The 20,990-nt window shown below is 35.4% G+C and overlaps 1 protein-coding gene across 13 annotated transcripts in view; it reads left to right on the forward strand.

Moving 5' to 3' along the window:
• LOC106877929 (homeobox protein cut-like 1) overlaps nt 1-20,990 on the forward strand; it is a 301,609-nt gene that overhangs the window by 278,517 nt on the left and 2,102 nt on the right. For all 13 annotated transcript variants that reach the window (XM_089346233.1, XM_089346234.1, XM_089346240.1 and 10 more), the window contains one exon: nt 20,895-20,990. This exon is cut by the window's right edge and continues 2,102 nt beyond it. In XM_089346233.1, coding sequence (XP_089202359.1) covers nt 20,895-20,990 — 96 coding nt within the window. The remainder of the gene's footprint in view (nt 1-20,894) is intronic.

The raw sequence follows: 20,990 nt of genomic DNA on the forward strand, positions 1-20,990 counted from the left end.
TTCTGGCTGGCCATTCGTGTGAACCACGACGACCCATCCATTTCCCAGGAAATTGGGCATTCAGCCATTCACGAACAACAATAGCAAAGTGTGGAGGAGCACCATCTTGCATGAAAATTAAATCTTCAATATTGTCCCAAACACTGATGATTGGCCAAACTTCATCTCTCAACATAGTGAGGTACCTTTCGGCGTTCATAGTATCATGAAGGATGAAGGGACCCACAATCCTGTCCAAAGTCATTCCACACCATACTGTTATCTTGGGTCGATTCTGCATTTTTTCACTGGTAACACGGGGATCTTCTCCTGATGGAGTGGTGGTAAAGGTGAGTGTAGATGAGCTGGGTGAGGAGGAGGACATTCTGAAGTGTCCTGCTCACGGGGTTCAATCCTGGTCAGGATGGGAGAAGAAGGTAACTCTCTTTTTTTTTTTAATTTTTGTATAAACGAAAAAAATAAATACACTCTTACCTTCTTCCCAGGATTGAACCCAGGACAGGACACTTCAGAATGTCACCCTCACCTGGCTCATCTGCACTCACCTTTACCACCAGTCCACTGATATTTAACTTTTTGCCATTCATACTGAATCAAAGAGACTTCCGGGTACTTTTTCCTTTTCATCTTCTCCATCCTTATCAGCCTTTCCACAATAGTTTTCGCTTATGACATCCAGGGTGTCAATGTGTGGTCTGATGAGTGCATACGAGCGGAGGAATTCATTCTTCTTCCGCTCTGTCTGATCAGTGGCTCTGTGAAAGCCATTATTCTTCAGTGCAGCAGTGATGATGTTGTTTGGGGGATCGCCACTAGCAATTATCCATGCTAGCAACAGAAGATTTCATTCTTTCTTCTCCCACTTTGGTGCCATCTTCGTTTTTTAAGCCCAGAAGAGGATAGAGAGGAAGCAAAAGATAGCAGTAGGTAGAAAAGAAGAAAGAGAGAGGGTGATATGAAGGAAAAAGAGAGGGGGTGTGGGTGTTAGAGAGACAGAGGAAGGTAGAGGATGGGGAGAGAAAGAGAGACAAACTGAAGGAGAGACAAGAAAGGATGAAGGATGTGAGAGAAAGGGAGAAACGGACTGAGAAGAGGGGGAAAATGAGAAGTATATGAGGGAGAGGGTGAGGTGACAGAAGGAGAGGAAGACGTTATGAGATGGAAAGGAAAGAGAACTGAAAAAAGAGGAAGATATGAAAGCGAGGGAGAGAGAGATAGATGAGAGAAAGAGTAAGATATGGAAGACAGAGAGGAAGCGGTACTTATGGAAAAGAGAGCGGGAGCAGGCAACGAAGATGTGTAGGAAAACGAAAATATGTAATACTAAATGGGATTTGTAATTCAAATAATTGTAAAGAGATAAAGTGAAAAAAGAAACGATAGTGAAAAGAAAGGGGTTTCGTAATGGTTTTTATTATTTTTTTTTCTTAAAAAGAGAATCAAAAATAAATAAATAAAAAAGATTGTTTCTATTTTTCTAAGAGAATCAAAGATAAGTGGTCGTTGTTACCAAAATCTTCAGAAACTGGGATACATCCATGGTACCGTGAACCATTCACGGAATTTTGTTGATCCCGTTAGTGCGGTTATGAACCAATTAGTGTAAAAGTATTCTGGTCACGGATAAAACGTAGACTGAAATACAAAAGTGGATCATTATTACGATATGAAGTGGGAGAATTCGTGGGAGAACTTTCAGACATTTATCAAGCACATAGCCGAAAATATATCCACAGTGATTTCAGAAAGGTTAAGGTTACAGTTTTTTTTTTTTTAAATTTTGTATTTTCCGTTTTCGAATATATGTTCTCTGGTAAAAAGCGTGAAACTCGCGGTTCAACTTTCTGAGTAAAATGCAAGATTTGGATTTTCCGCGTTTAGCTGTTATTTCTAGCATATCAAGTTTCGTGGTGGGGACTCCACATGCCATGATACTTTGGCTGTTTCACTATAAAATGTAAGCCGTTCATTTTCACATCTAAGTTGCGAGGGGGCTATTCGTACGACCTGGACATGTAGAACACATACATGACCGTGACATGTAGAACACAATATCAAAAATGAAAATCGCCAAACTTATAAAATAAAAAAGTTACAGCCGTTTTCCCTCAGTGTCTAATCCCAATGTGCACCTTTTAAAAGTTAAATGAAAATTATAGTGAGAATTCTCAGAAACTAAACAAAGATTAAGTCGTAACTCAAATGTTACCTAAGTTAAAAGAAAATAAACAAATGAAAAGGATACTTATTCGTAAGAGGTAAAATTCCAAATCCTTGTTCTTGTACGAAGAAGTTTTCTTTCAAAAACAATTTTTTTTTTTTGCTTCTTACATTCGACTGCAAATAAAATTACGACGTGTAACCACGCGGTTATCGACGATACCTTTAGCTTGTTTCACTGATTTAAACTTACTATATTAAACTTTTAGTGTAATATATTACTTTTTTCTTTTAATCAATATATTATGGTAGACCGTTACGAAGTAACAAGTACTACCTTTTGCCAGTTTTAGCAGGTTTTATCGTCGATTTATGCAATCTCTTTGGGGTTGTTTCAGGAGAACGAAAAACATGTGTTGCTTCAACGAAACCGGATGTATATATATATATATATATATATATATATATATAAAGATATATATTTATATATGTATATACTCTTTTACTTGTTTCAGTCATTTGACTGCAGCCATGCTGGAGCACCGCCTTTAGTCGAGCAAATCGACCCCAGGACTTATTCTTTGGTAGCCTAGTACTTATTCTGTCGGTCTCTTTTTGCCAAACCGCTAAGTTACAGGGACGTAAACACACCAGCATCGGTTGTCAAGTGATGGTGGGGGGACAAACACAGACACACATATCTATATATATACGACGGGCTTCTTTTAGTGTCCGTCTACCAAATCCACTCACAAAGCTTTGGTCAGCCCTAGGCTGTAGTAGAAGACACTTGCCCAAGGTGCCACACAGTGGGACTGAACCCAGAACCATGTGGTCGGTAAGCAAGCTACTTACCACGTGTATTAGTTACCTTTTTCTTTTTCACCAACAAATGCCCTTATCCACAAGAGCATCCAAACAGGTCACCAATTTGAAAGTTCAGAGATATGTAAAACCTGTTTCTGTGACTGATTATTGATCATCAGGCTATGATAAGTTTAAATATCTCATTTTTAAACTCGCGGGTTCGAATCTCAGACTGGGCAATGTGTGTGTTTATGAGCGGGACCAACATCCCATCCAGGTGGGGAACCTATACGCCAATGAAACCAGGAAACCGGCCATTATGAACCAGACATGGCTCGAGAAGGAACAAACAGCAACAACAACAGTCTTACCAATAAAGAAAATATTTAAATATCTAAATTTCAACATTGAAATTATTAGTAAAAGTCACTTTGTCTGTTAAATGGTGGTTTAGGTTTCAATTCCTACCCAGTTAATATAGTTGCTGCTTCGGTGGCCTCATAGGTAGAGGTGTTTAGAAGTAGTAACATGGCACAGAGGTGGAGGTTTCAAATATGTGCCAGGTATTATAGGGGGTCTTATTTAACATTTTCATTTTTTCCCTAGAGATAAAAAAAAAAGTGAAAAATTTTTGTAAGACCCCTTAGTGCAGGCCCTGGGTGATATTGAACCCTGCCCAGGATGTTATTAGTGTCCACATATGCCATTACCCACAAGATCACCGAGACACCAACAGAAATATAGTTTAAAAAATGACATATTTAAACCTATCTTAGGTTTAGAAAAAGTATTATTGCAGAAATTAAAGATTAGAAAATAACAAAATTAATATTGTTTGTTAATATTTTATTTCCTTATTGTTATTATTATTATTGAGAGAACAGCGCATGTCATCAGTGACACTGGGGTACATCTAGCAGATCACCTGCGATGAACCAACATCCTATCCAGGTGGAATGAAACCAGGAAACCAGCCATGGCTTAAGAAGGAACAAACAGCAACAACAACAGTCTTACCAATAAAGAAAATATTTAAATATCTAAATTTTAACATTGTTTTTGACGGTAAAAGTCACTTTGTCTGTTAAATGGTGGTTTAGGTTTCAATTCCTACCAAGTTTAAAATTATTATTTTTTTTTTATTAACTTAAGTTGTATTATGTGTGTGTGTGTGTGTGTGTGTGTGTATTACCAAATTTCATAGGTTTCCCTTAATTACAAAAAATTGAAATAACTTTAAATATCTTAATTTTCATGTTAATATAGTTGCTACTTCGGTGGCTTCATAGGTAGACGTGTTTAGAAGTAGAAACATGGCACAGAGGTGGAGGTTTCAAATCAGTGCCAGGTATTATAGGGTGTCTTATTTAACATTTTCATTTTTTTTCCTTAGAGATAAAAAAAAAAGTGAAAAATTTAGTGCAGGCCCTGGGTGATACTGAACCCTGCCCAGGATGCTATTTGTTTTTACATAGGACTTTACCAATAGGACCACCGAGACACCAACAGAAATGTAATTAAAAAATGACATATTTAAATCTATCTTGGCTGAAGATCAGGTTGCCAATTTACATTAATAAAAAAAAAATAATAATTTCAAACTGGATGGGAATTGAAACCTAGACCACCATGTAATACAAAGTGACTTTTATCAACAATTTTAATCTAAATTTTCCTTGACACTAAAAAAACTTGTTTTTAAAAATCATTTAAAAGAATTTTGACTTCAAAAAACTATTATTTCTAGCACAATTTATGAACTTTCTAACATTTTCGTTATTGGTGCGAAATACCTTTCAATTTTTAGCAATTATTTTGCCACTTTAGAAACATCGATTACCACCGAAAGTAAATTCTCAGGTACTGCCGTTTTGTATAAGATTTGATGTCGCTTAAGAGTCAAAATTCTGCAAGGATTTGATGACACTTATTAGCCAATATACAAAAATTTTGACATCAAAAAACTATTGGTGATTTCAGGCTTATTTCTAGCACAGTTTATGAACTTTGTGTCTCTGGGTCTCTCTGTATATAATGATATATATATATATAAATACACACACACACACGCAAAGACATTTATAGTTTAATAACACACCGTTTCTTTGGGATGTTAAATTTCTTCCCGACTTTTGCCATAATATTTTTAACAGGGGTTGTTTATTTAGATCTAGTTTAAATTTATGGTTTAATAAAAACTCAACTCGATTTTGGTGAAAAATAATGTTTTTCCCTAGATTATATCGAAAATGTGGTGTAAAACATTTTCTCTGCCTTTTAAATATATTCAATGGTAGCCGGTACTCGACGCGCTTGTTTATTATGCTAGAAATAGCAGTTATAAGGCGTAAAAAAAAAACAGCCTCTACTCTGATCTCCTTATACGCAACCAATGGAGAAAAACGTCTTTTGCAGTAATACTAGGAGCAGAGATTAGTTGATGACACACGGAAAAAAAAAAAAAGAAAACATGGAAAATATATAACTCTGAGGTGAGTGGGGATGGATTCCCGTGGGCCCCTACCACTCCGATTTCGGTAGGAAAAAGTCATTTGCGGTATATTAGGAGAGGAGATTAGTTGATAGCACAAGCCAAAAGAAAAAAAACTAGGGGAAAAACATTATTTCTCACCAAGATCGAGTTGTGCGTTATTAAACTATAAATTTAAACTAGATCTAAATAAACAACCCCTGTTAAAAATATTCTGGCAAGAGTCGGCAACAAATTTAACATCCCAAAGAAACTTAATTTCGGTAGAAAGTATGTTTTTTTAACTTTTTTTAAAAATTAAATGTCGAAATCCGATGTGGAAAAGTCGGTCCAATTGGTTCAAGGCCGCCCCTGTCTTTATATATACATATATATATATATTTTTTGGTACTGTCACATTAAGTTGACTGTATGCAACTACTTTATATATATAAATATACAAATTAATTATCAATTATAAATATAGAGCGTCTTTAAAAAAGATTTTCGCTGCTCTTTCTAGCAAATTAAAACAATAACATACACATTGAACAAAGTGGTCGCTGAGGTATAAAGGGAAATAACTCTAAATGTAGAGTTATTTCCCTTTATACCTCAGCGACCGCTTTGTTCAACGTGAATCTTATTGTTTTAATTTGCTAGAAAGAGCAGCGAAAATCTTTTTTAAAGACGCTCTATATTTATAATTGATAATTAATTTGTATATTTATATATATATAGTAGTTGCATACAGTCAACTTAATGTGACAGTCCCAAAATATATATATATATATGTATATATAATGACAGGGGCGGCTTTGAACCAATTGGACCGACTTTTCCACATAGGATTTCGACATTTAATTTTTAAAAAAAGTAAAAAAAAACATACTTTCTACCGAAATTAAGTTTCTTTGGGATGTTAAATTTGTTGCCGATTCTTGCCAGAATATTTTTAACAGGGATTGTTTACTTAGATCTAGTTTAAATTTATAGTTTAATAACGCACAACTCGATCTTGCTGAGAAATAATGTTTTTCCCCTAGTTTTTTTCTTTTGTCTTGTGCTATCAACTAATCTCCTCTCCTAATATACTGCAAATGACTTTTTCCTACCGAAATCGGAGTGGTAGGGGCCTACGGGAATCCAGCCCCACTCACCTTTGAGTTATATATTTTCCATGTTTTCTTTTTTTCTTTTTTTTCCGTGTGTCATCAACTAATCTCTGCTCCTAGTATTACTGCAAAACACGTTTTTCTCCATTGGTTGCGTATAAGGAGATCAGAGCAGAGGCTGTTTTTTTTTTACGCCTAATAACTGCTATTTCTAGCATACTAAACAAGCACGTCGAGTACCGGCTACCTTTGAATATATTTAAAAGGCAGAGAAAATGTTTTACACCACATTTTCGATATAATCTAAGGAAAAACATTATTTTTCACCAAAATCGAGTTGAGTTTTTATTAAACCATAAATTTAAACTAGATCTAAATAAACAACCCTTGTTAAAAATATTCTGCCAAAAGTCAGGAAGAAATTTAACATTCCGAAGAAACTTAATTTCGGTAGAAAGTGTGTGTGTGTGTGTTTATATATTATACATATATATATATATATATATATATATATATACAGAGAGACACTGAGACACAAACTTCATAACTTGTGCTAGAAGTAAGCCTGAAATAACCAATAGTCTTTTGAAGTCAAAATTTTGGGATTTTGGCTAATAAGACTAGTATCATTCTTTCTCTTTCTCTCTCTCTGTCTCTCTGTATATAAAGATATATAATATATAAATGTATAATATATAAATACACGCATATATATATATATATATATATATATATTTTATATACAGAGAGACAGAGAGAAAGAGAAACAATGATACTAGTCTTATTAGCCAAAATCCAAAATTTTTGACTTCAAAAAACTATTGGTGATTTCAGGCTTATTTCTAGCACAATTTATGAACTTTGTGTCTCTGGGTCTCTCTGTATATAATGATATATATATATATAAATACACACACACACACATGTATATATATATTTTTGGGGACTGTCACATTTTGAGTTTTTATTAAACTATAAATTTAAACTAGATCTAAATAAACAACCCCTGTTAAAAATATTCTGGCAAGAGTCGGCAAGAAATTTAACATCCCAAAGAAACTTAATTTCGGTAGAAAGTGTGTTTTTTTAATTTTTAAAAAAAATTAAATGTCAAAATCTGATGTGGAAAAGTCGGTCCAATTGGTTCAAGGCCACCCCTATCTTTATATATACATATATATATATATTTTTGGGGACTGTCACATTAAGTTGACTGTATGCAACTACTTTATATATATAAATATACAAATTAATTATCAATTATCAATATAGAGCGTCTTTAAAAAAGATTTTCGCTGCTCTTTCTAGCAAATTAAAACAATAAGATTCACATTGAACAAAGTGGTCGCTGAGGTATAAAGGGAAATAACCCTACATTTAGAGTTATTTCCCTTTATACCTCAGCGACCACTTTGTTCAATGTGAATCTTATTGTTTTAATTTGCTAGAAAGAGCAGCGAAAATCTTTTTTAAAAACGCTCTATATTGATAATTTATGATTGATCTATATATTTATATATATTAAGTAGTTGCATACAGTCAACTTAATGTGACAGTCCCAAAAAATATATATATATATGTATATATAAAGACAGGGGCGGCTTTGAACCAATTGGACCGACTTTTCCACATCGGATTTTGACATTTAATTTTTAAAAAAAGTAAAAAAAACATACTTTCTACCGAAATTAAGTTTCTTTGGGATGTTAAATTTGTTGCCGATTCTTGCCAGAATATTTTTAACAAGGGTTGTTTACTTAGATCTAGTTTAAATTTATAGTTTAATAACGCACAACTCGATCTTGCTGAGAAATAATGTTTTTCCCCTAGTTTTTTTCTTTTGTCTTGTGCTATCAACTAATCTCCTCTCCTAATATACTGCAAATGACTTTTTCCTACCGAAATCGGAGTGGTAGGGGCCTACGGGAATCCAGCCCCACTCACCTTTGAGTTATATATTTTCCATGTTTTCTTTTTTTCTTTTTTTTCCGTGTGTCATCAACTAATCTCCGCTCCTAGTATTACTGCAAAACACGTTTTTCTCCATTGGTTGCGTATAAGGAGATCAGAGTAGTGGCTGTTTTTTTTTTACGCCTGATAACTGCTATTTCTAGCATACTAAACAAGCACGTCGAGTACCAGCTACCTTTGAATATATTTAAAAGGCAGAGAAAATGTTTTACACCACATTTTCGATATAATCTAAGGAAAAACATTATTTTTCACCAAAATCGAGTTGAGTTTTTATTAAACCATAAATTTAAACTAGATCTAAATAAACAACCCTTGTTAAAAATATTCTGGCAAAAGTCAGGAAGAAATTTAACATTCCGAAGAAACTTAATTTCGGTAGAAAGTGTGTGTGTGTGTGTTTATATATTATACATATATATATATATATACAGAGAGACACTGAGACACAAACTTCATAACTTGTGCTAGAAGTAAGCCTGAAATAACCAATAGTCTTTTGAAGTCAAAATTTTGGGATTTTGGCTAATAAGACTAGTATCATTCTTTCTCTTTCTCTCTCTCTGTCTCTCTGTATATAAAGATATATAATATATAAATGTATAATATATAAATACACGCATATATATATATATATATATATATATATTATATACAGAGAGACAGAGAGAAAGAGAAACAATGATACTAGTCTTATTAGCCAAAATCCAAAATTTTTTACTTCAAAAAACTATTGGTGATTTCAGGCTTATTTCTAGCACAATTTATGAACTTTGTGTCTCTGGGTCTCTCTGTATATAATGATATATATATATATAAATACACACACACACACATGTATATATATATTTTTGGGGACTGTCACATTTTGAGTTTTTATTAAACTATAAATTTAAACTAGATCTAAATAAACAACCCCTGTTTAAAATATTCTGGCAGTGGGGAAGAAATTTAACATCCCAAAGAAACTTAATTTTGGTAGAAAGTGTGTTTTTTTTACTTTTTTTAAAAATTAAATGTCGAAATCCGATGTGGAAAAGTCGGTCCAACTGGTTCAAAGCCGCCCCTGTCTTTATATATACATATATATATATATTTTTTGGGACTGTCACATTAAGTTGACTGTATGCAACTACTTTATATATATAAATATACAAATTAATTATCAATTATCAATATAGAGCGTCTTTAAAAAAGATTTTCGCTGCTCTTTCTAGCAAATTAAAACAATAAGATTCACATTGAACAAAGTGGTCGCTGAGGTATAAAGGGAAATAACCCTACATTTAGAGTTATTTCCCTTTATACCTCAGCGACCAATTTGTTCAATGTGAATCTTATTGTTTTAATTTGCTAGAAAGAGCAGCGAAAATCTTTTTTAAAAACGCTCTATATTGATAATTTATGATTGATCTATATATTTATATATATTAAGTAGTTGCATACAGTCAACTTAATGTGACAGTCCCAAAAAATATATATATATATGTATATATAAAGACAGGGGCGGCTTTGAACCAATTGGACCGACTTTTCCACATCGGATTTTGACATTTAATTTTTAAAACAAGTAAAAAAAACATACTTTCTACCGAAATTAAGTTTCTTTGGGATGTTAAAATTCTTCCCGACTTTTGCCAGAATATTTTTAACAAGGGTTGTTTATTTAGATCTAGTTTAAATTTATAGTTTAATAACACAACTCGATTTTGGTGAAAAATAATGTTTTTCCTTAGATTATATAGAAAATGTCGTGTAAAACATTTTCTCTGCCTTTTAAATATACTCAAAGGTAGCCGGTCCTCGACGCGCGTGTTTAGTATGCTAGAAATAGCAGTTATTAGGCGTAAAAAAAAACCAGCCACTACTCTGATCTCCTTATACGCAACCAATGGAGAAAGAAGTCTTTTGCAGTAATACTAGGAGCAGAGATTAGTTGATGACACACGGAAAAAAAAAAAAAAAAAAAACATGGAAAATATATAACTCTGAGGTGAGTGGGGATGGATTCCTGTGGGCCCCTACCACTCCGATTTTGGTGGGAAAAAGTCATTTGCGGTATATTAGGAGAGGAGATTAGTTGGTAGCACAAGACAAAAGAAAAAAACTAGGGGAAAAACATTATTTCTCACCAAGATCGAGTTGTGTGTTATTAAACTATAAATGTGTTTGCGTGTGTGTGTGTGTATTTATATATATATATATACCTTTATATACAGTGAGACCCAGAGACACAAAGTTCATAAATTGTGCTAGAAATAAGCCTGAAATCACCAATAGTCTTTGAAGTCAAAATTTTTGGATTTTGGCTAATAAGACTAGTATCATTGTTTCTCTTTCTCTCTTTCCCACTCTCTCTCTTTCTCTGTGTCTCTCTGTATATAAAGATATATATATATATATATATATATTAGGCTTGGCAGCATCCAAAAATACCGTCCTCAACCATATATATATATATATACGTACATATATATATATATTATATATATATATACTTATATATATACGTACATATATATATATATTATATATATATATACTTATATATATTTTTTATATATATATATAATTTACATATGTGTGTGTGTGTATTTATATATTATACATTTATTCATATATATATATATATATATCTTTATATACAGAGAGACACAGAGACAAAAAGTTCATAAACTGTGCTAGAAATAAGCCTGAAATCACCAATAGTTTTTTGAAGTCAAAATTTTAAAAAATGATTTTTAAAAACAAGTTTTTTAGTGTCAAGGAAAATTTAGATTAAAATTGTTGGTAAAAGTCACTTTGTCTGTTACATGGTGGTCTAGGTTTCAATTCCCATCCAGTTTGAAATTATTATTTTTTTTTTATTAATGTAAATTGGCAACCTGATTTTCAGCCAAGATAGATTTAAATATGTCATTTTTTAATTACATTTCTGTTGGTGTCTCGGTGGTCCTGTGGGTAAAGGCATATGTAGACACCAATAACATCCTGGGCAGGGTTCAATATCACTAAGGTGTCTTACAAAAATTTTTCACTTTTTTTTTTTATCTCTAAGGAAAAAAATGAAAATGTTAAATAAGACACCCTATAATACCTGGCACAGATTTGAAACCTCCACCTCTGTGCCATGTTTCTACTTCTAAACACGTCTACCTATGAAGCCACCGAAGGAGCAAAGATATTAATGTGAAAATTAAGATATTTAAAGTTATTTCAATTTTTTGTAATTAAGGGAACCTATGAAATTTGATAACACACACACACACACATTACAACTTAAGTTAATAAAAAAAAAATAATAATTTTAAACCGGGTAGGAATTGAAACCTAAACCACCATTTAACAGACAAAGTGACTTTTACAGTCAAAAACAATGTTAAAATTTAGATATTTAAATATTTTCTTTATTGGTAAGACTGTTGTTGCTGTTTGTTCCTTCTGAAGCCATGGCTGGTTTCCTGGTTTCATTCCACCTGGATAGGATGTTGGTTCATCGCAGGTGATCTGCTAGATGTACCCCAGTGTCACTGATGACATGCGCTGTTCTCTCAATAATAATAATAACAATAAGGAAATAAAATATTAACAAACAAGATTAATTTTGTTATTTTCTAATCTTTAATTTCTGCAATAATACTTTTTCTAAACCTAAGATAGGTTTAAATATGTCATTTTTTAATATATTGCTGTTGGTGTCTCGGTGGTCTTGTGGGTAATGGCATATGTGGACACCAATAACAACCTGGATATTTAAATATTTTCTTTATTGGTAAGACTGTTGTTGTTGCTGTTTGTTCCTTCTCGAGCCATGTCTGGTTCATAATGGCCGGTTTCCTGGTTTCATTGGCATTTGGGTTCCCCACCTGGATGGGACGTTGGTCCATCACAGGTGAGCTGCTAGATGTAGGAGGAAAGAGTAAGAAAAAGTTGTTGTGAAAGAGTCAGCAGAAGTTCACCATTACCTTCTGCCAGAGCTTAGGTGTTTTGCTCATAAACACACGTTGCCCAGTCTGAGATTCGAACCCGCGAGTTTAAAAATGAGATATTTAAACTTATCATAGCCTGATAATCAATAATCAGTCACTGAAATAGGTTTTACATATCTCTGAACTTTCAAATTGGTGACCTGTTTGGATGCTCTTGTGGATAAGGGCATTTGTTGGTGAAAAAGAAAAAGGTAACTAATACACGTGGTAAGTAGCTTGCTTACCGACCACATGGTTCCGGGTTCAGTCCCACTGTGTGGCACCTTGGGCAAGTGTCTTCTACTACAGTCTAGAGCCGACCAAAGCTTTGTGGGTGGATTTGGTAGACGGAAACTAACAGAAGTCCGTCGTATATATATAGATATGTGTGTCTGTGTTTGTCCCCCCACCATCGCTTGACAACCGATGCTGGTGTGTTTACGTCCTCGTAACTTAGCGGTTCGGCAAAAAGAGACCGATAGAATAAATACTAGGCTACCAAAGAATAAGTCCTGGGGTCGATTTGCTCGACTAAAGGCGGTGCTCCAGCATGACTGCAGTCAAATGACTGAAACAAGTAAAAGAGTATATATATAAATATATATATATATACATCAGGTTTCGTTGAAGCAACACATGTTTTTCGTTCTCCTGAAACAACCCCAAAGAGATTGCATAAATCGACGATAAAACCTGCTAAAACTGGCAAAAGGTAGTACTTGTTACTTCGTAACGGTCTACCATAATATATTGATTAAAAGAAAAAAGTAATATATTACACTAAAAGTTTAATATAGTAAGTTTAAATCAGTGAAACAAGCTAAAGGTATCGTCGATAACCGCGTGGTTACACGTCGTAATTTTATTTGCAGTCGAATGTAAGAAGCAAAAAAAAAAAATTGTTTTTGAAAGAAAACTTCTTCGTACAAGAACAAGGATTTGGAATTTTACCTCTTACGAATAAGTATCCTTTTCATTTGTTTATTTTCTTTTAACTTAGGTAACATTTGAGTTACGACTTAATCTTTGTTTAGTTTCTGAGAATTCTCACTATAATTTTCATTTAACTTTTAAAAGGTGCACATTGGGATTAGACACTGAGGGAAAACGGCTGTAACTTTTTTATTTTATAAGTTTGGCGATTTTCATTTTTGATATTGTGTTCTACATGTCACGGTCATGTATGTGTTCTACATGTCCAGGTCGTACGAATAGCCCCCTCGCAACTTAGATGTGAAAATGAACGGCTTACATTTTATAGTGAAACAGCCAAATTATCATGGCATGTGGAGTCCCCACCACGAAACTTGATATGCTAGAAATAACAGCTAAACGCGGACAATCCAAATCTTGCATTCTACTCAGAAAGTTGAACCGCGAGTTTCACGCTTTTTACCAGAGAACATATATTCGAAAACGAAAACTACAAAATTTAAAAAAAAAAAATGTAACCTTAACCTTTTTGAAATCCATGTGGATATATTTTCGGCTATGTGCTTGATAAATGTCTGAAAGTTCTCCCACGAATTCTCCCACTTAGTATCGTAATAATGATCCACTTTTGTATTTCAGTCTACGTTTTATCCGTGACCAGAATACTTCTACACTAATTGGTACATAACCGCACTAACGGGATCAACAAAATTCCGTGAATGGTTCACGGTACCATGGATGTATCCCAGTTTCTGAAGATTGTGGTAACAACGACCACTTATCTTTGATTCTCTTAGAAAAATAGAAACAATCTTTTTTATTTATTTATTTTTGATTCTCTTTGTAAGAAAAAAAAAATAATAAAAACCATTACGAAACCCCTTTCTTTTCACTATCGTTTCTTTTTTCACTTTGTCCCTTTACAATTATTTGAATTACAAATCCCATTCAGTATTACATATTTTCGTTTTTCGTTTTCCTACACACCTTCGTTGCCTGCTCCCGCTCTCTTTTCCATAAGTACCGCTTCCTCTCTGTCTTCCATATCTTACTCTTTCTCTCATCTATCTCTCTCTCCCTCGCTTTCATATCTTCCTCTTTTCTCAGTTCTCTTTCCTTTCCATCTCATAACGTCTTCCTTTCCTTCTGTCACCTCACCCTCTCCCTCATATACTTCTCATTTTCCCCCTCTTCTCAGTCCGTTTCTCCCTTTCTCTCACATCCTTCATCCTTTCTTGTCTCTCCTTCAGTTTGTCTCTCTTTCTCTCCCCATCCTCTACCTCCCTCTGTCTCTCTAACACCCACACCCCCTCTCTTTTTCCTTCATATCTCCCTCTCTCTTTCTTCTTTTCTACCTACTGCTATCTTTTGCTTCCTCTCTATCCTCTTCTGGGCTTAAAAAACGAAGATGGCACCAAAGTGGGAGAAGAAAGAATGAAATCTTCTGTTGCTAGCATGGATAATTGCTAGTGGCGATCCCCCAAACAACATCATCACTGCTGCACTGAAGAATAATGGCTTTCACAGAGCCACTGATCAGACAGAGCGGAAGAAGAATGAATTCCTCCGCTCGTATGCACTCATCAGACCACACATTGAAACCCTGGATGTCATAAGCGAAAACTATTGTGGAAAGGCTGATAAGGATGGAGAAGATGAAAAGGAAAAAGTACCCGGAAGTCTCTTTGATTCAGTGTGAATGGCAAAAAGTTAAATATCTTAATTTTTGAGAGCACTTCATTGGGAGTCTAGGTCCTTGTAGGTAAAGGTGTAGATAACCAGCAGCAGAGGACATACTGGAGTTTCTGGCCAGGGTTCAATACCATCCTGAGCAGAGCCAAATGGTTTTTCACTTACTTTTTGTTTCTACATCTGCAAAAATATTAAATTATATAATAATAATAATAAATGTAGGAGTGGCTGTATGGTAAGAATCTTGCTTCCCAGCCTTTCTGGGTTCAGTCCCACTGCTTGGCACCTTGGACAAGTCTTTTTCTGTAGGCTCAGACTGGCGAAAGACTTGTGAGTGGATTTGGTAGACAGAAACTGAAAGAAGCCAGTTGTGTGTGTGTGTGTGTGTGTGCTGGGAAAGATGAGATATTTAAATCTATTTTTATTATTGATTGGACGAAATTATAGATTTAAGTAGATCATTTTTGAGACGCATACGCACACATTGTTATTCATATATATTTATATACACATTTTCAGTTGTCCTTAACGATGCTGTCAAACCCAATCATTTATTCAAGTTTTTCAGTTTTTATTTCCTACATAGTCACCTATTTCTATAATTCTGTCTTAGACTTAGCTGGCCGAAAACCCCTTATTTCTCAATTCTATTTCTCTCTCTACCATTCAATACTTACTGTGTCTACGCGACAGAAATCCCCAAAATATCTCTCTAACTATTCTGCCTCGTGCATCGGCCTAACCCCCCACCCTCTGCTTACTGTGTCTCTTTCGATATCTGCTTCACTCTGCCTCTCTATATTTCTCTTTTCCCCTCTCTCTCGAGTGTCCACTAGGTCTACAAATACTAGCACGCGCACCCAATTCCCACACTCCACAGAAGTCCCTTGCAGCAATAGGCTTGGAGCAGCCGCCCTCCCACCCCCACCCCCACCAGTGCTGGAAGTTCTTATCTCCTACACCAGTACAGGAAGTACTTGACTGTCTTCCATGAACACTTCTAAAGACCCCCTACCCCCAGTTAGGGTTTATCCCCTATGCAAGGTAGTGATCATTTGGTGCAAAATACGATAGTATAGTAGATGCAGGCTGAAATGAATACTACTTGTCTATGAATTCTACAAAATGCGAGCTTTCTTTTCAGGTACATGATGCTGCTGTTCCCCACCCCAGGGTCTCATGGGCCCACACCTCTCACACCCTCAGGGTTGGCACTCTCAACGTCGGCATTCTGAAAGGTAGATCTGGTGAAATTGTTGAGATGATTGAACGGAGATGTGTCACTTGGCTTGCCGGGTCTTCTCACGCACAACATTTGGCAGAGTTTCTACAGCTGGATGCCCTTCCTAATGCCAACCACTCAGAGAGTGTAGTGGGTGCTTTTACGTGTCACCCGCACGAAGGCCAGTCAGGCGATACTGGCAACGGCCACGCTCAAAATGGTGTATTTTATGTGCCACCCGCACAAGAGCCAGTCTAGGGGCACTGGCAACGATCTCGCTCGAAAGTCCTTACACATGCCGCAGGCACAAGTGCCAGAAAAGCAAGGCTGGGCACAGGTGCCATCACGATTTCGATTTCCCCAATAAGTCTTCGCAAGTTTAGTTTCGTGTCCAATGAAGGAGACAACGTTGGCATAGGTGCCAGTCGTCGAATTTAACTCGATTTCGATTTTACTTGCCTCAACAGGTCTTCGCAAGTGGAGTTTAGTGTCCAATTCAACTCGATTTCAATTTCACTTGCCTCAACAGGTCTTCGCAAGTGGAGTTTAGTGTCCAATTCAACTCGATTTCAATTTCACTTGCCTCAACAGGTCTTCGTAAGTGGAGTTTAGTGTCCAATGAAGGAAGGTACGCATAAATGGACTGGTTGAGGCCTTAGATTTAGGTCTCACTTGGCTTGCCGAGCCTTCTCACACACAGCATATTTCCAAAGGTCTCGGTCAGAAGTCATCGCCTCGGTGAGGCCCAATGTTCGAAGGTCGTGCCTCACCATCTCATCCCAGGTCTTTCTGGGCCTACCTCTTCCCTCCTATTCTAGTAGGGGATGAGGCATGATCGCACAAAACACTAACCTTAGCCCTCATCCTTGTCTTTCACTGCTAAACCCAACATTAAACCATGATCAACACTCGCAATAAACCTTCAAACAGCAAATACTCAACAAAATAAGAAAAACTACTTACCTTTGGCAATTTGCCCACTATAATAGAAAACATGATATGCAAACAACGAGCAAAATATCAACCAACAACATTTGAAAGTCAGATTGTTTTTTTTTTAAAGTCAGTTATTTTTTTTTTAAGTCAGATTTTTTTTTTAAAAGTCAAATTATTATTCTTTTTTTCTCATGTCGAATCATGAAATAGAAAGACCACTTACCTTTGGCAATTTGCCAACTATAATACAAAACATGATATATATATTTATATATACACACAGACACACACACATTGTTATACATATATACACGAACACACATTGTTATAATAATAAATATAAGTTTAAATATCAAAATATGTATGTGTAAGTGCATATACGTGTATGTTGGCAATCTAAAATTATCTTACGATCGTTTCGCGAAAATATTGTTGCTGTAATAATATCCTAAATGGATTATTATAGAGAGGTAATATTTCCGCTCATCAGAGATGTAATTATTTTTATGATATGTATTTGTATGTATAATTTTTAAAAAATAATAATAATAATATAGTCTATAAAAATAAAAAATATATAAGAAGGTAATATATTTAAAATTACTTTCCTTGAAGTTGGTGAATTGGTGAAAAAGTTTTTTTTGAGGTTGGTGAGTTAGTAAAAAATTCTAAATCCGTGACGCTGGTATGAAAATTTTACATCCATATATTGGTCCATTGGTAAATTGTTTGTATTCGTGCATAATGGTTGGAAGCATGTTCATATTGTTCATAGTTCAAGCGTAAATATATTCAAAAACATCTCTTTATTACCCACAAGGGTCCGAACATAGAAGGGATAACACAATCTGACTGGGGTCAGATTAAAACAATGGGTCACTCTGTAACGGAATATACCCTTCCAATCGGGGGGCGTGGAGGGGGGGGGCGAATGCGGCTTACTCACGTCTGCCATTCAAACGCTAAAACAATGCTAAGCGCATTGTGACCAGTGATATTCAACAACATGCAATAGTCTGGTCAATCTTATGATAGATAGACACACACACACACACACACACACACACACACAGAAGCAGGCGGAGAGAGAGAGAGAGATGTGAATGTGTGTCTTTCTCTCTGTGTTTGTCGCCCACCCCCGCTGCTTGACATCCAGTGTTGGTTTGTTTACATCTCCATAATCTAGCAGTCCAGCAAAACTTTGCCGCCCCCCACCCTCCAAGTTTGATACAATGAAATACTAAAGTACCTGTCAAGTACTTGGGGGGGGGGGGCCAACGATATCAATTACCCCACCCCATCCCCTTCGAAATTGCTGGTCTTTTGCCCTAATTCAGTTAGCCATCATTACACCATGTTGTCATTACTCCAGTTTCTTGTGAACAGATGTCATTACTCTGCGATGTTATTACCCAATGTTATTCTCTGTCATTCTTATATTTTAGCATCGTCCTTCCCGTCTTTCAGTTTCTGTTCTGATTGCTCTCTGTTGTGATAACATCAAGTCATAACCTATTATTGTTCCATATTATATCATATAATAATATATAAACCTATATCGATGTTATACTATATAGCGTTTCTGCTCTGCTGTTCCGCCATCGCATTTCTCCTTTCTCATGTTCCATTGCTGCATAGATGGCAAAACAGATGTTTAATACAATTTCAACATGCTGTTATATTGTTTCATATATATATATTGTTATGTTAGACATATTGTACTTCACCGGATTGCATCGGGCTGTCAGATGAATTTTTTTTTTTTTTCTGTACTTCTTTGTTTTTTTTTTCTGCTCAGCATTCCACTATTTGCCTGAAAAGAAGTTTAATTCACACTTTTACTTGTTTCAGTCATTTTTGACTGCGGCCATGCTGGAGCACCGCCTTTAGTCGAGCTATTCTGTCGGTCTCTTTTACCGAACCGCTAAGTTACGGGGACATAAGCACACAAGCATCGGTTGTCAAGCGATGTTGGGGGGACAAACATATACACATGCATACATACATATATATATATACGACGGGCTTCTTTCAGTTTCCGTCTACCAAATCCATTCACAAGGCTTTGGTCAGCCCGAGGCTATAGTAGAAGACACTTGCCCAAAGTGCCACGCAGGGGGACTGAACCCGGAACCATGTGGTTGGTAAGCAAGCTACTTACCACACAGCCACTCCTGCGCCTATTTCAAAAATAATTAACAAAAGTTGTGGAAGAACAGAACTACCAAAATTAAAAAAAAAACAAGATGTTACAGGCAGCTCTCAAATGTTTCTATATGAAGGGGTTTTACTTGCCATTATTTCATGCCCATAAGGTCGTGAGTTCAATTCCTGCCAGCACATTGTGTCCTTGGCCAAGACACTTCATTTCATGTTGCTCCAGTCCACTCAGCTGGCAAAAATGAGTTCAACCTGTATTTCAAAGGATCGGCCTTGCTACATTCTGCGTTTCACTGAATCTCCCTGCGAATTTGCATTACGCATGTCTGTGTGTGGAGCACACAGCCACTTGCACGTTATTTCCATGAGCATGTTGTTCAGTTGATCGGATCAACTGGAACCCTTATCGTCATCAGAACCGACAGTGAGGCAGCCTTTGTGCTTCCAGATCCACCGTTGGAAAAAAAAACCCAGAAATTCTTTGTCATTTTCTCAAAAGTTTATAAATTTTTATGTTGCGAACATAAAATACCACAATAAAAATATTTTGCTTTTAATTCAAATAGCATTGAAATAAGTGAGGTGGGGGGGGGGGGGGAGAAGCAGGAACAAAAAAAAAAAGGAAGAAGAAAAACAAGCGAATTCATTTGACAACCCAATATGTTTTTTCTGTGTTTGTGAGATGAGAAATTTATTTCATGTATGATGTTTGTTTCTGTCAATCAGACTGGTGTCCCCATGTTGCTTGTTGGCCTTCACTACATTTCAACTGTTGTATGCTCCAGCCATCTTCAGGTGTCTTATGTTGAACTGAATTGTTGTATGGGAATTGAACCGAGTTCAACGCAAGACACCTGAAGATGGCTGGAGCATACAACAGATGAAATGTAGTGATGGCCAACAAGCAAGATGGAGGACACCACTCCTATAATATAAACAGTTGACCATTATACTTTGTATTACATTTTCACGACATTGTTAGATATATTGTTCTTTACTGCATATGATATTTAATTTTGTATTTTTGTTATATTGTTATGCTAGCATATCATTCTTTGATACATATTATTATTTCATATTGTACTCTTACATTTCGTACTTTATTATATTATATGACATTAATCCTTTAGCATTTAAATCAGTCATATCAAACCCAAAAAGTCTATCCGTTTTTACTTTCAAACTGACCAGGTCCAACCTCTCACACATACCCTACAATGTCAGTCTAAAAATAAACATATCGATATCTCTCACATCTATGCGATAATTCCTGATTAATTTTTTGTAAAATGCGAATAAATACGGATTGCATTTGTCAGTAATCTGAATGCTAAAGGGTTAAATTTTATATTTCATTTCTTTGATTTGAAAGTTACTACTCCATGTCATAAACTGCATCTGTCTGTGTCTTTCTAATTTGTTAATTTTCTTTTCTTTTCTTTTTTCGTTTTCTTTTACAGCAAGAAGACGCAGAAGCAGCATTGATGACCGGTGCTTTGATACACCGAGTGCACCGAAACGTCCACGCATATTCTTTACAGAAGAGCAAAAGGAGA

Source organism: Octopus bimaculoides, chromosome 30 (genome assembly GCF_046866305.1).
Source record: "Octopus bimaculoides isolate indiv1 chromosome 30, ASM4686630v1, whole genome shotgun sequence".
Lineage (NCBI taxonomy): Eukaryota > Metazoa > Mollusca > Cephalopoda > Octopoda > Octopodidae > Octopus > Octopus bimaculoides.